Below are 12,271 nucleotides of genomic sequence, written 5' to 3'. Positions count from 1 at the left end.
TTAGAAAAAATACCTTCAAAATTTAAGACTTTATAAAGTCGTGGAAAGACTTTTTAAGGGTCTTGATTTATCACCTTTTAATACTTTTCAAGACCCCGCGGACACCTTGTGATGAGGTCACTGATGACGTCACAGACCACAGGACGACTGAACGCGTTAAAAATACTGAAGATTTATTATTCACAGTACGACACAAAGTGCAACTGGAGAAACATTTCAAAATGAGGTATTTATTTGTTCCTTTATATATAAAAAAAATAATAATAAAACTTAAAACTCAGTCAAAAGTCCTTTTAGAGACAAACACTCTCTCTCTCTCTCTCTCTCTGTGTCATGTTTTCCGTTTCCGTTTCCCTGGATACGGCCACGGTGACGTCGTCTCGTCTCTGGAGCTGGACGCCGTCGTCTGGACCGATGTTCTGTCAAACAACAAATCACAGAGTTTTATTTAGATTTAGATCCAACTTCTATTACAACAACGATGTCATCAACATGTTTAAAGTCACCAGGTGAGTGGTTGGTTACCTGGTTACCTGGTTACCTGGTTACCTGGAGATGAGTTAGTTAGAAATGGAGAGGGGTTGTAGTATTACGATTACGATTACGAAAACTTTCTTATCCACAGAGTGGAAATTCCTCTTTGGTTTCACAGGGAAACTCAGGGAAACCCTCAGCAAAGGAAGAAAAAAGATTTATTGGTTTGTTGTTTGCTGTTGTCTGAACTATTTGATGAAGAATTAGAAGACTGTGGACTCTGGGTCAGAGGTCCAGATGTGGACTCTGTCCAGATGTTGCTGCTACTGGACTGAGACTGAAACTATGAACATTGTGTCATGTTTGTGACGGAGGAGGAGGAGGAGGAGGAGCTAAAAGAGACTGGACCTCAGCCAGAGGCATGGGTGTGTGTGTGTGACTGTTTTACTAAAAGCTGCAACAAACGGACTGAGAACACACACACTCTGTCTGCAGATACACACTCCTAGTGACATTCCTGTGTCTTTGAGCTGCAGCTCAGGAAGCTGAGGAAACTCACATCCACTCTGTGACTGAAACTGTGGAAACATTAAACTATCAAGGTATTATAATGTTACTTTAGTATTTGCAAAAATAATAAAGTAACAATAAAACCTCGTAGTGCGATATAAAAATGTCTACCATACGATAGAGCCCTCTATCGTTTATATCGTAATTTTAACATGTGTGGTACTGGGTTAGCTCTGTTGCTACGGCTAACAACCGTTGACATTACTACAGGGTCGCAGGATGTAAAACTTGTTCCGGTGATACAAGTCAGCAGAGTAAAACTCAAGGATGTGGGACACTGAATCATCCCTGGATGCTGAGTGACAGACAAACAGCCGAACTCCACGTGAGTTTACAACAGAACAGCTGTAGTGAGGATGTGACGCTGCAGCAGAGGAGACTGTAAACTAACAGGACACGTTAGCTCGTGGTGTGGTCACGCCGTACGTTAACAGGTGACTGTTTCACAGAGTCAGTCTCTTCATCCAGACACGGAGCAGCAGCGTCAGCACCTTCAGTCTGACGCATCAATAACAACCTCATTCACAGACAGTTAAAACAGTTAAAACAGACAGAGAAACAGAGCGAGTCGTCATGATGCAAAGGAAGAAAAACTGATCATTTCTGCAGCTGTGAAGAAAAACACAGAGCTCTGAGATCTCAGATATCTGGTTTAAACCAAAGCTCAGAACCTGTTGCCAGTTAAAAATGTATATTGTTCAGACCCCGATGTGACTTTGCCATTGGATCGATCCAAGAGATCTTTATGTGCCCAGTTGAGGGCTGGATTCTCCCTCTGGCAGTAGAAGTAGGTACAGTAGGTTTAACTCAGACTCTGCACATTATGTAATCTAAATGTAATGGAGGATGAACTGCATTTTGTGTTTCATTGTCCGTTATATGACGAAGCCAGAACAGGCAGTTTTTGTTTCAGAAAATACTAAACGTGAAACCTGAGTTGTTTTGGACTGGTGATGATGAGGTAAAGTTGGAATGGTTCTTCAGAAAAGAAGTCTTTACTAGAGCTACTTTCATAAAAAGTGCCTGGTCAAAAAGAAAAAGTGAATTATTGATGTGAGTTCCATGTGGTTTCTGTTTTGTCTGTGCTCTGATGATTTTATTGTCTTGTAAGCCCTTATAGGCCGGGTGCCTTAATTGGTGCATGACACTTAAATAAATATAAATTCATAAATTCATACAAGAGTTTTACTCACTCATGGTTTCTGACGGGTTCTGGACCGAAGATGTCTGAGATGGAGCTGTGAAGAGAGAAAGAGAGAGATCAAGATTCAAGAAGTTCATTTAGTCATTCAGTGCACAGACCAGCTGGGTACAACAGGTGTTTTTGTGCAGAGTCCTTGAGGAGTCAGACTTCAAGTTAAAAAGAGTTAAAAAGTTTTAAAAGAATAAGTCGAGGCAAAAAAAGACAAAAAAAACTTCAATAAAAAACATTAAAGAATAAAACACAGGAAACGCTGCCAAAATATATTATATACACAGAAATGTAAATATGTATGTACGGTCCATTAAAGGGCAACAGTGTTGTCTGTAGTGTAAGAGCTGGATTTATTTAGACTGAACTGAACTGAAGATCAGCTCAGTTTTATTATTTTGTCCTGAAGGAAAAGTGATTTGCAGCAGATAAAAGACTGAATCTACGTTACCACTTGTTAACGGGTCCATTTAGATAAATATATCGTTTTGTCTTTATAGTTATTGTGATATTATTATTTAGTGGTCGACTCGCCCAGTGTTTCCTAGTTTCAGTTTCCCGGACGCTGCCTGGCGGGTCAAGGGAATAACGCCGCCGGATTGCTGGTTGGCCTCGTTTATGGTCGGAACTACGACGGAATCTGATCGTCTTCCAACGTCCGACCTTCAATGAAAACATTCTTGGTAAATGTATTCACTTTCGTCCGTCTTGCACGAGTCCAAGAATTTCACCGTGCACGCTGAGGCTCATGGGAAATGTAGTGTGAAAACATTTCACTTTCCAAAACTCCTTGTAGATACTTTAAAGGGATAGTCCTGTAAATTCAGAGTCTGCTTGATGAAAAACTGTCCCTGAAGGCAACGTGCATCAGAGGTTTTGCATGAATTTCCCTTGAAAGCCAGGGACACACCGAGCCGACCGTCGGGCGTCTGGCCTCGTCGGACGGCGTCGGCAGCTCGTCTGTTTGGTGTGTTCCTCTCCGTCGGGGAGCCTCGGCTCTTGTCGGATCTCGTCGGGGCCGATTGAACATGCTCAGTCGGGACTCGTCGGCCGTCGGGAAAGTAGACTCGTCGGGTACTGTGATTGGCTGTGTGCTAGCTATGGTGATTCTGATTGGCGGTGCCCTAAGCGAATCAGCGCGGTGTGTGGGAGGGACGGAAGTGACCACAGTAAACAAACGGTGTCCTAGCCTGTCCTACAGTAAAAATGGTATATAAAATAAAAAGAGGAGTAAAGCAATATATTAACTCATTGAGTGCCGCGCTCCTTTCCAAAGTTTTAGTCAAGTGTACCGGCAAATTAGACCATATTTGACTTTTTATGTAGAGCCATAGTGTATTCTATATTATTGCCACCAACACATACTGTAGCTCATTTGAAAGGTTTAACTTTATCCTTCAAATGGCCACAAACCGTTTGTTTCTACGTGCCTCCGTTCCTGAGAAAAGTCAAGCTAAACATGGCTGGGTTTCACCAAAATCCCTCCTTTTTTTCTAGAAAAGGAGATAGAGCGTCTTTTATGAAAGGTGCTCTGTTTGTGTCTGTCGCTCTTCTGACACTCGCATTTCTGGATCAAAGGGCTCGTATAAGATAAATATACACAACAATTGTTGTTCTATTCACAAAACCACCATCGGGGGCGGGGGGGGCGCCACTAAACAGCAATAACACAGACGCACCGTGCCGTGTCACAGCCTCTCGCCGCGGAACGTGAGGCTCTGCCGGCCACAGCGGCTCGCGAACACCGGTCCCGCCGGTGGTCGCGGTCCGTCTGTGGTACGGCTCGGTGCCGGTCTGCTTTGGCCCAGAGACCATCAGATTTTACCGCGGGAGGACTTTGGGGAGGACACGGTGTTGCTCCAGATGAAGACCGGGCGGGACAGTGGGCTGAGAGCTTCCTGGTTCAGCTCCCAGCTGCTGCAGCCTCGCGGGTGAGAGCAGAGCAGCAGCGGAGCAGCTGCGCTGCATCTGCATGCAGAACTCCGTTTGCAGAAGCTGAGTTATGATGAAAACTTCCAGATCATGAGCTGTCATGTGACTTTGATCGTCATCTATTTCAGTTCTCCTCGTCGTAGAGTCCCCAAATTTACATATAATGTGTATTAAAGTGTCTATTTTCATAATTTAAAAAAAAAGCAAAAAACGAAAAATTTCGTTTTTGGCACTCAACGCATGGGAACGAAAAACGAGAAATTACGTGGTTGGCACTCAATGAGTTAAGCGGCAATATAAATATATATTTAAACATCAAAGATGTTCAATCAAACCCACATAGTTTGAAACAACGTTCAAAACACACACAGCTCACAACTAAGCATATAAAGCCCGCTAGCTTAATGCTAACGTGTAATGTAAAACACCATAGACGGGCTAACAGAAATTAGCATCGGCTATCGCCAATTCGCGGCAACCGAGCCACAGCAGTAAGCTGCTAAAAACTGATTTAATTTCGGCTTTAGCGCTGTTAAAACGTGGCTGGTTAAATTGTTTTGGGGAGATTAATGTTGGTCTCATTGATGAAATTAACTGTGGCACTGGCATTAGTTTGTTTGAATGAACAGTGAGCAGAGCTGCCCCTGGTCTGTATGGGTCTGTATTTCTATGGGGGAGTCCTCGCCACTCAGTCGCTCTGGTTGGCAGTCGGGGCAGTGTGTTTCACTTTTTCCTTTCTCCCGACGAGAGGCGACAGACTCGTCGGCCAAAGCCGTCGGCGTCGGGACGCGTCGGGAAGCGTCGTGGCGGTGTGTCAGGGGCTTTAAACAACTCTGTGTGGTAACGTTGTGTTATTATCTCATAGCGTGGTGAATGTGCAGCTCACAACTTGTCCACCAGAGCGTTGTGGAGTTGTTGGATTGTGTATTTGATGAGTTTGATGAGGGAAACCAAGAAATCCCATAATGAGCCTCCGTAGCGTAGCTCTGAGCAGCTCACGGCTCTGCTCCGCCGTTCTAAAAACAGCTTGCAATTAAAGGTAACGAACCTACTGCTATGACTATAGGGATTATGGTGATGGGCCAATTTGATTTACTGTATGTATTAGGATTAGTTACAATAAAACTTCTGCTTCAGGAGTTGAGTTTTAAATCGTATTGTTTCAGAGTGAGAGGAAGTCGTTTCATCGTTGACATTTGAAACAACAGGTGATGGATGTGAATCAGCAGCAAAGTCGTTTCTCCACTAGAGATGGATTTATTTCTCCTCCTCCGTCCTACAGCTTCTCTCTCTCTCTCTCTCTGTCTGCAGCTCTGAATAAAAAGACTTCACACTTCACTTCACATCCACTGCTGCTCCGTCCTGACGGGAGGAATCCATCTCTCTGTTTTGGTTTCTGTGTGACATGTTGAGGTCGTTTTAATCATTAATGCTCATTTTGTAGTTTAATTTGCATATTAAAAGTCGTGCCCATGTCGCAGTGGTGGTTTGACTTTCAACTGCAGAGAGAACAATTAAAAAAACAACCACAACATCAAAAGAAATAGAGGAAATTAAATCCACACCACATGTGACTGGCTGGGATATTCTTCATTTTAACATTAAATGGTCTCAAACTCAAGAAAATTAGATTTAATTCCAAACAACAATATAAAAAGCGAAAGACTTCCATCTCAGAGAAAACAGCTGGACTCATTAGGACTCAGTGGTTAAATATTCTGCAGATGGCAAAAAGCTACAGAAGTAAAATAAGTTTAGTTGAGTTTGTTATATAGCTGGTGCAGTGCAGAGCTGCTCGGTCTGAACTCAGACTGACGCTCTCTCTGTGTGTTGAGCTCTGTGACGTCATCAACACTCATCAGAGGTAGACTAGAGAGTCTAGACATCCACCAAACAACCTCTGCAAAACTGTAAATAAACTGTACTATTGAGCTGCACTTTCAGATTCAGATGCTTTCAGATGCTTGAGCTGCACACCGCTGACTTGTATCATCAGAACAGACATGTCCTTCCAGACAGCTGAGAATATGACTGTCAGGTTTTGTCCCCCCTTCCTCTATTAAATATAAAAGGAGGTTGAGGTCTGTTCTGTCCTGAAAAGTGTGTTTCTCTTAGGGCTGGGCGATAAACCGAAAATTTACCGATACCGAAATTTACGACGATAACCGACGTCATTTTGCGCATGTCGGTATATTCTGTGTAAAAAAAACCCTAACCCTCGCCACCGTCACGTGAAGGGAGTGACAAAGACATTATAGACAGAAACGGACATGACGGCGTTAAATTTATGGGCTGAAATAACCACATTGACGTTCTTTATTGATAAACAGAGCGCCGTCCAGCGGGTCGAGGCACTTGAAGAAGTTTACAAAGTGACGGTAGATTATTACTGTGCATCTGCTCCGACCCCATTATGAAATATTGGCTGCGATAATTAAGAAGAAGTGGTGATATTGATTTTAGGCCATATCGCCCAACCCCTGTTTCTCTTCTATAAAACATATTCTACATCTCAGAGGCGACGTCTTTCCAGATACAGGCTTCCTTCACCTTTTTTAAACGGGGCAGAGCTCCGTGGGAAACAGTTGTATTTGCTGGTGCACGGCTCTGATGACAGATTGATTTTCCTCTAAAGATGATTCCTCATATATATTCTCTGTCTCTGGAGGGTTTTTTGGTTTTAATTGCTGCTCTTTCATCTTTTGATCTCTTGTTGTATATATTGAAATGTATTTCATGACTATAGTAACATTGTGTCTGCTTTCAATGAGAGTGGTCATGTTATATATACTATATCAATACTATTTTCTTCTGGATCACCCATGAGTATTGGTGCCTATTTATGTATTGTGTTATCATGTTTAAAAGAGGCGCCTCTGATGGTTTTTTCTATGTATTATGACGGTTTGCATAGCCTCTATTCGAGAACATAAGATGTATGAGGTTTTTTTAAATATTTTTCTACTACTGATTGGTGTGATTAGTATGAATGAACAACTGGTGTGTGTGAGATCACATGACCATGACATGGGACTTGGCTTTAAATGGCGTCTCTACCCATTCATTTTCATATGTAACATCTGAGGAAGAGCCTGTGCGCTCGAAACGTCACGTAAATAAATCTATTTAATTTGCATTGGAGCTCTTTTTTTCTTGGTGTTGCAGACTTTTTTCATCTTTATTGAACAGTAGGAGAGACACAACAACCTGAGAAGGAACCAGATCTGACGTGCACAAAAAAACAAGCGTGTTGCACGCAATGTGCATCGCTACGGCGTCAAAAAGCAAAATACGCTACATCTGCTGCCTTTGCCTTATATACACTCAAGGAAAACCCTGTATTTATGTAGGGAAACTGTTCAAAAGAGGAAACGTGTATTTTTTTTGTGTTAATCACAGGAAACTGTTTGTCTCTATCATTTCCTATATGTCTAATGCAGTAACTTCAGACGATGTTACAATAATAACTGATATTAAATTGAGTTTATGAGAAGTCGTTATTAAATAGTAAATGGTTCAGATCATTATAAAGCAGCTTGAAGTCATAAACCAGAGTCTCTTCATCATCAGCTGCAGCTTCTTTTATCGGAGGGAAACACTCGGCTTCTTATCTGGGATCGTCATCGTCACTGGGAAATTACACCTCAGAACAAAACTATTAAAGTCCAAAAGGGCCTTTGTCTTCTGTGTGTGTGTGTGTGTGTGTGTGTGTGTGGTACTTGTGATTCACCTGCTGATGGACACGTCGCTGTACGTGGGACTGGGCGACAGCTTCATCCGTCTTGATAACGGCTCCTCGTCGCTGCCTCCGTCTTCTGTCTTCACCACGGAGACGAGCTTTGGTTCTGCAGCCGGATCTAAAGGAAGAAAAAATATATAAAATATATTATATATATATATATATATATTATATATAGTATATCAGTGTGTCAGACACCCGGGGTGAATCCATCAGAGCAGTGACGACCTGTCAGAATGGGCGTGCATATAGAGCGAGCTGCTGACATCGTCTCCACATGTTTCTAATATTGGAAACGTTGGGACGTTTTAACACGGTTACATTTGCTCAGCTGATAGAAACAGAACATTTTGATGAGTTTCACTGAAAACATATTTAAAACGTGTCAGTGAATGTGTCAGGGCTCGAGGAGCCGTGACAGGTGAGAATCTAAAAACCTGTAGGATGAATTTCCTCTGGGATCAATAAATAAAGTCTCTCAGACTGCAGCACCGTGTTTTAGTCTTTGACTGGTTTCTACTGAAAAGAGACTAAAACACGACTCAACACTTTCCTCCAGCTGCAGAAGCCCTGACCAGTCGATCACCGAGTGCATCAGTATGTCTAACAATAACTAGCGAGAGTTAAACAGGGAAATGAACAGAGTTGAGTTCAAGAGTTCAAGAGAATTTATTTGTCACATACAATAATACAAGATCACTGCAGTGAAATGATACGTGCATTATACTCCAGTGACTGTGCAATTAAGAACAAAACACGAAACATGACAAGACGGCAACACTGTTTGATCTCTAACTATCACAGTCAGAAGAAAAGCTGCTGCATTTTAGGAACTAAACGTCATTGGACTCTTTACTTTCCTACTGCACTCAGTGATCGACACAAGAATCAAACCTGCTAACTTAAAAAAATTATGTAAATATGTGCAACCATGTGAGAATGTATACCATGATTGAAATAAATCGAAATGAAATGAAATGAAAAGGAGCATAAGGTCCCTCTCAGAGACTTGACCTCATCGTCTTCTCTGAGCTGCTTTAACCCGGTCACAGCTGTGGCTCGGTGGAACAACAGAGTTTAAATGGACTGTTATTATCTAAACCAGTGTTGTACCTTTAGAGGGCGTCTTGTCAACATCCCCTCCCTCCGCGCCGACTTCCTGTTTGACACGTGGCGTCGGTCTGCCGGTCTGCAGGCGACCTTTGACCTGGGCGATGAGGCGGGAGAAGTCGCTGCTGTGCTGCTTCCCTGTGGAGAGACAGAGGAGACAGGTGAGACAAGGAGCTGAACACAAAGCTACATCTCATCACTAACCACGTTTCCATCCAATTATCTGAAGATCGATAAAAGATATTAAAGGGATAGGCCAACATTTTTTTTCGTGTCTTGCCTCACTCCCGAGTCCATGACCAGCAGATAGACACCATCCTTTCAGTGTTTGAGCTAAGCTAATTAGCGACTAGTTTGTATTTACAATGTCAGTGTTTTGCTTCCACTGACATTGTAAATACAAACTAGCACCTGTGCATATGTATGAATGTGGATGAGTCTGTATTGTTGAGTTTGTATTGATGTGCTGTTGTGGATGAGCTTGTATTATTATTATTATTGTTCTTGGTGGACTGCCGAACAGAATTGCCCTCTGGGATTAATAAAGTTGATCAAATCAAATCAAATCAAAGACTTTAGGTGGAGGCAGGCTAACACTACCCATACACTTCCAGCGTTTGAGCTAAGCTAATTAGCGACTTTAGGTGGAGGCAGGCTAACACTACCTATACACTTCCAGCGTTTGAGCTAAGCTAATTAGCGACTTTAGGTGGAGGCAGGCTAACACTACCCATACACTTCCAGTGTTTGAGCTAAGCTAATTAGCTACTTTAGGTGGAGGCAGGCTAACACTACCTATACACTTCCAGTGTTTGAGCTAAGCTAATTAGCTACTTTAGGTGGAGGCAGGCTAACACTACCTATACACTTCCAGCGTTTGAGCTAAGCTAATTACGGCGATACGGCTCTATCTCCCTTGTTACTGCACGCACAGTCGAAAGGATGGTGTCTATCTGCTGGTCATGGACTCAGGAGTGAGGCAAGACACGTAAAAAAAAAAATTTGGCGTATCCCTTTAATGTGAATAACACTGGTTCCAGTGCGTTTCCATCTCAGACCTTTAAATCCAATCAAAAGCCGTGTGTAATGACGTCTTGTGCTGTTTCCATCAGAATTTGTCACATTAACTTTATATCGATCAAGAGAAAATCTGATGAGATCGACCGTATTAACCTTTTATCGATATTCATCATATTTAATCTAATTTTACTGTTTCTTTAGTGCATTTTTAATTCCATATTGCTTAACGTGTGGATGGAAACATGGTTCCTGACTGCATGTTGTCTGGGAAACGGTGCATTAATATTCATGGTAAACAACAACACAGACTCATTTTTCTTTGTGAGTCTCCAAAATCTCTCCGATGAAAAACAGATTAATATTTTGACTCGAGACGACGACGACGAGGAGTTCCGACCTTGAGAGGTTGAATATATTTGGGAAGAAGACAAGGTTTTATTCATGAGTGTGAGTGTTTGTAGAGAGAGAGGAACCCACAGCTGTTAGACCGACCGACCATTAGACCGACCGGCGGAGGAAATGGGAAGTTTGGCCCTGGTCCAGAAATAAAAATCAACACATTCATCTTCTTTCCTCAGAGATACGGAGCATCTGCACGTCACTGACATTAATAGAGTGTTTTGAATCAGCTGAAGACTTTATCATTGTGGCTAAACAGAGCTGAAGCTGTTGCTGCTTCTGCTCACCAACAGTTACAGAGCTGGAAAAAAGGGATTTGCCCCCGTCCGGATTTCACTGCACTGCAAAAACTCAAAATCTTACCAAGAATATTTGTCTTATTTCTAGTCAAAACAATCTAATTCTACTTAAAATAAGACTCATCATATTAAAAAGCAGCTTGTTTTTAGACACTTTTTACTTATTTCAAGCTTTTCACTTAAATTAATCTGATAGTGGAGCAAGTTTTTCTTTCTCATTACAAGCACAAAAAAACAAGTGAAAATGATCTAAAAACAAGTTAATTTTTAGGTGATGAGTCTTATTTTAAGTGGAAAGAGATTAGTTTTGACTAGAAATGAGACAAATATTCTTGGAAAGATTTTGAGTTTTTGCAGTGTGGTTCCCTGGAGTCCCAAAGCTTTAGAAATGCCTTGTAACACTTTCCAGACTGGTAGATGACATTGATTTAGTTTTTGTTTGCTTTTTTCATCTTTTCTTGACTTTGTTGAGGTCGCAGCGTGACGTGCTGCTGTCTGAGGTCTCTCAGCCTCCCTCACTTTATCACACAGGTTCTATTGATCCAACTGGTCTGGGTGTGGAAACTGAAACTGGACTCAGCTCTCCAAAAAAATATGGTCCATCATCACAGTTAGTTCATGATTTAACACAGAACCAGGTAGGTTTGGACAGCTTATTTTGCCTTAAAGGGATAGTTCAACATTTTGGCAAATTGGCTCATTGCCATAATCCCTATAGTCATAGCAGTAGGTTCGTTACCTGCAAGCTGTTTTTAGAACGGCAGAGCAGAGCCGCGAGCTGCTCAGAGCTACGCTACGGAGGCTCATTATGGGATTTCTTGGTTTCCCTCATCAAACTCATCAAATACACAATCCAACAACTCCACAACGCTCTGGTGGACAAGTTGTGAGCTGCACATTCACCACGCTATGAGATAATAACACAACGTTACCAGACAGAGTTGTTTTAGAGGGAAATTCATGTAAAACCACTGATGCACGTTGCCTTCAGGGACAGTTTTTCATCAAGCAGTCTCTGTATTTCCCTCTCTCTAGCTCTGAGCAGCTCACGGCTCTGCTCCGCCGTTCTAAAAACAGCTTGCACCGACAATTAAAGGTAACGAACCTACTGCTATGACTATAGGGATTATGGCAATGAGCCAATTTGACAAAATGTTGAACTATCCGTTTAATAAATGCAATCATCATTTAAAAACTGCATTTTATATTTACTTGCATTGTCTTTGTCTAATATCACAATTTGTTTAGTTGATCTAAAACATTTAAGTGTGACAAATATGCAAAAGAGTAAGAAATGAGTCCTTTTCCACAGCTCTGTACTATGTCACCTCGAGGTTTAAATGATGACAGTTTGTCTGGAGAAACCATGACGACAGATCCACGTGTTGTTAAATATCTAATATCACTTTCCACGGTTCCAACATGCACATGTGGAAAACCAACTAAATGTAATATTATGTACTTTTTCCAGTTGGAGCCAATCTACTTCTACGTCTAACACCATTTGCCGGTGAATCTCAGCTGGTCTTTTTTCCA

The 12,271-nt window shown here is 41.9% G+C and overlaps 1 protein-coding gene across 1 annotated transcript in view; it reads right to left on the bottom strand.

Moving 5' to 3' along the window:
• Positions 1–316: 316 nt before the first annotated feature.
• Positions 317–12,271, bottom strand: part of rad18 (RAD18 E3 ubiquitin protein ligase) — a 50,987-nt gene continuing 39,032 nt past the window's right edge. The window contains exons 10-13 of the mRNA XM_085775528.1: positions 9,021–9,155; positions 7,899–8,025; positions 2,238–2,282; positions 317–419 (exon numbers count right to left, since the gene is read on the bottom strand). Coding sequence (XP_085631654.1) covers positions 332–419; positions 2,238–2,282; positions 7,899–8,025; positions 9,021–9,155 — 395 coding nt within the window. The 3' untranslated portion in view covers positions 317–331. The remainder of the gene's footprint in view (positions 420–2,237; positions 2,283–7,898; positions 8,026–9,020; positions 9,156–12,271) is intronic.

The sequence above is a fragment of the Trachurus japonicus genome, chromosome 5 (genome assembly GCF_045865225.1).
Source record: "Trachurus japonicus isolate A0001 chromosome 5, Traja_1.0".
Lineage (NCBI taxonomy): Eukaryota > Metazoa > Chordata > Actinopteri > Carangiformes > Carangidae > Trachurus > Trachurus japonicus.
This window is presented reverse-complemented; position numbering and strand designations above follow the sequence as displayed.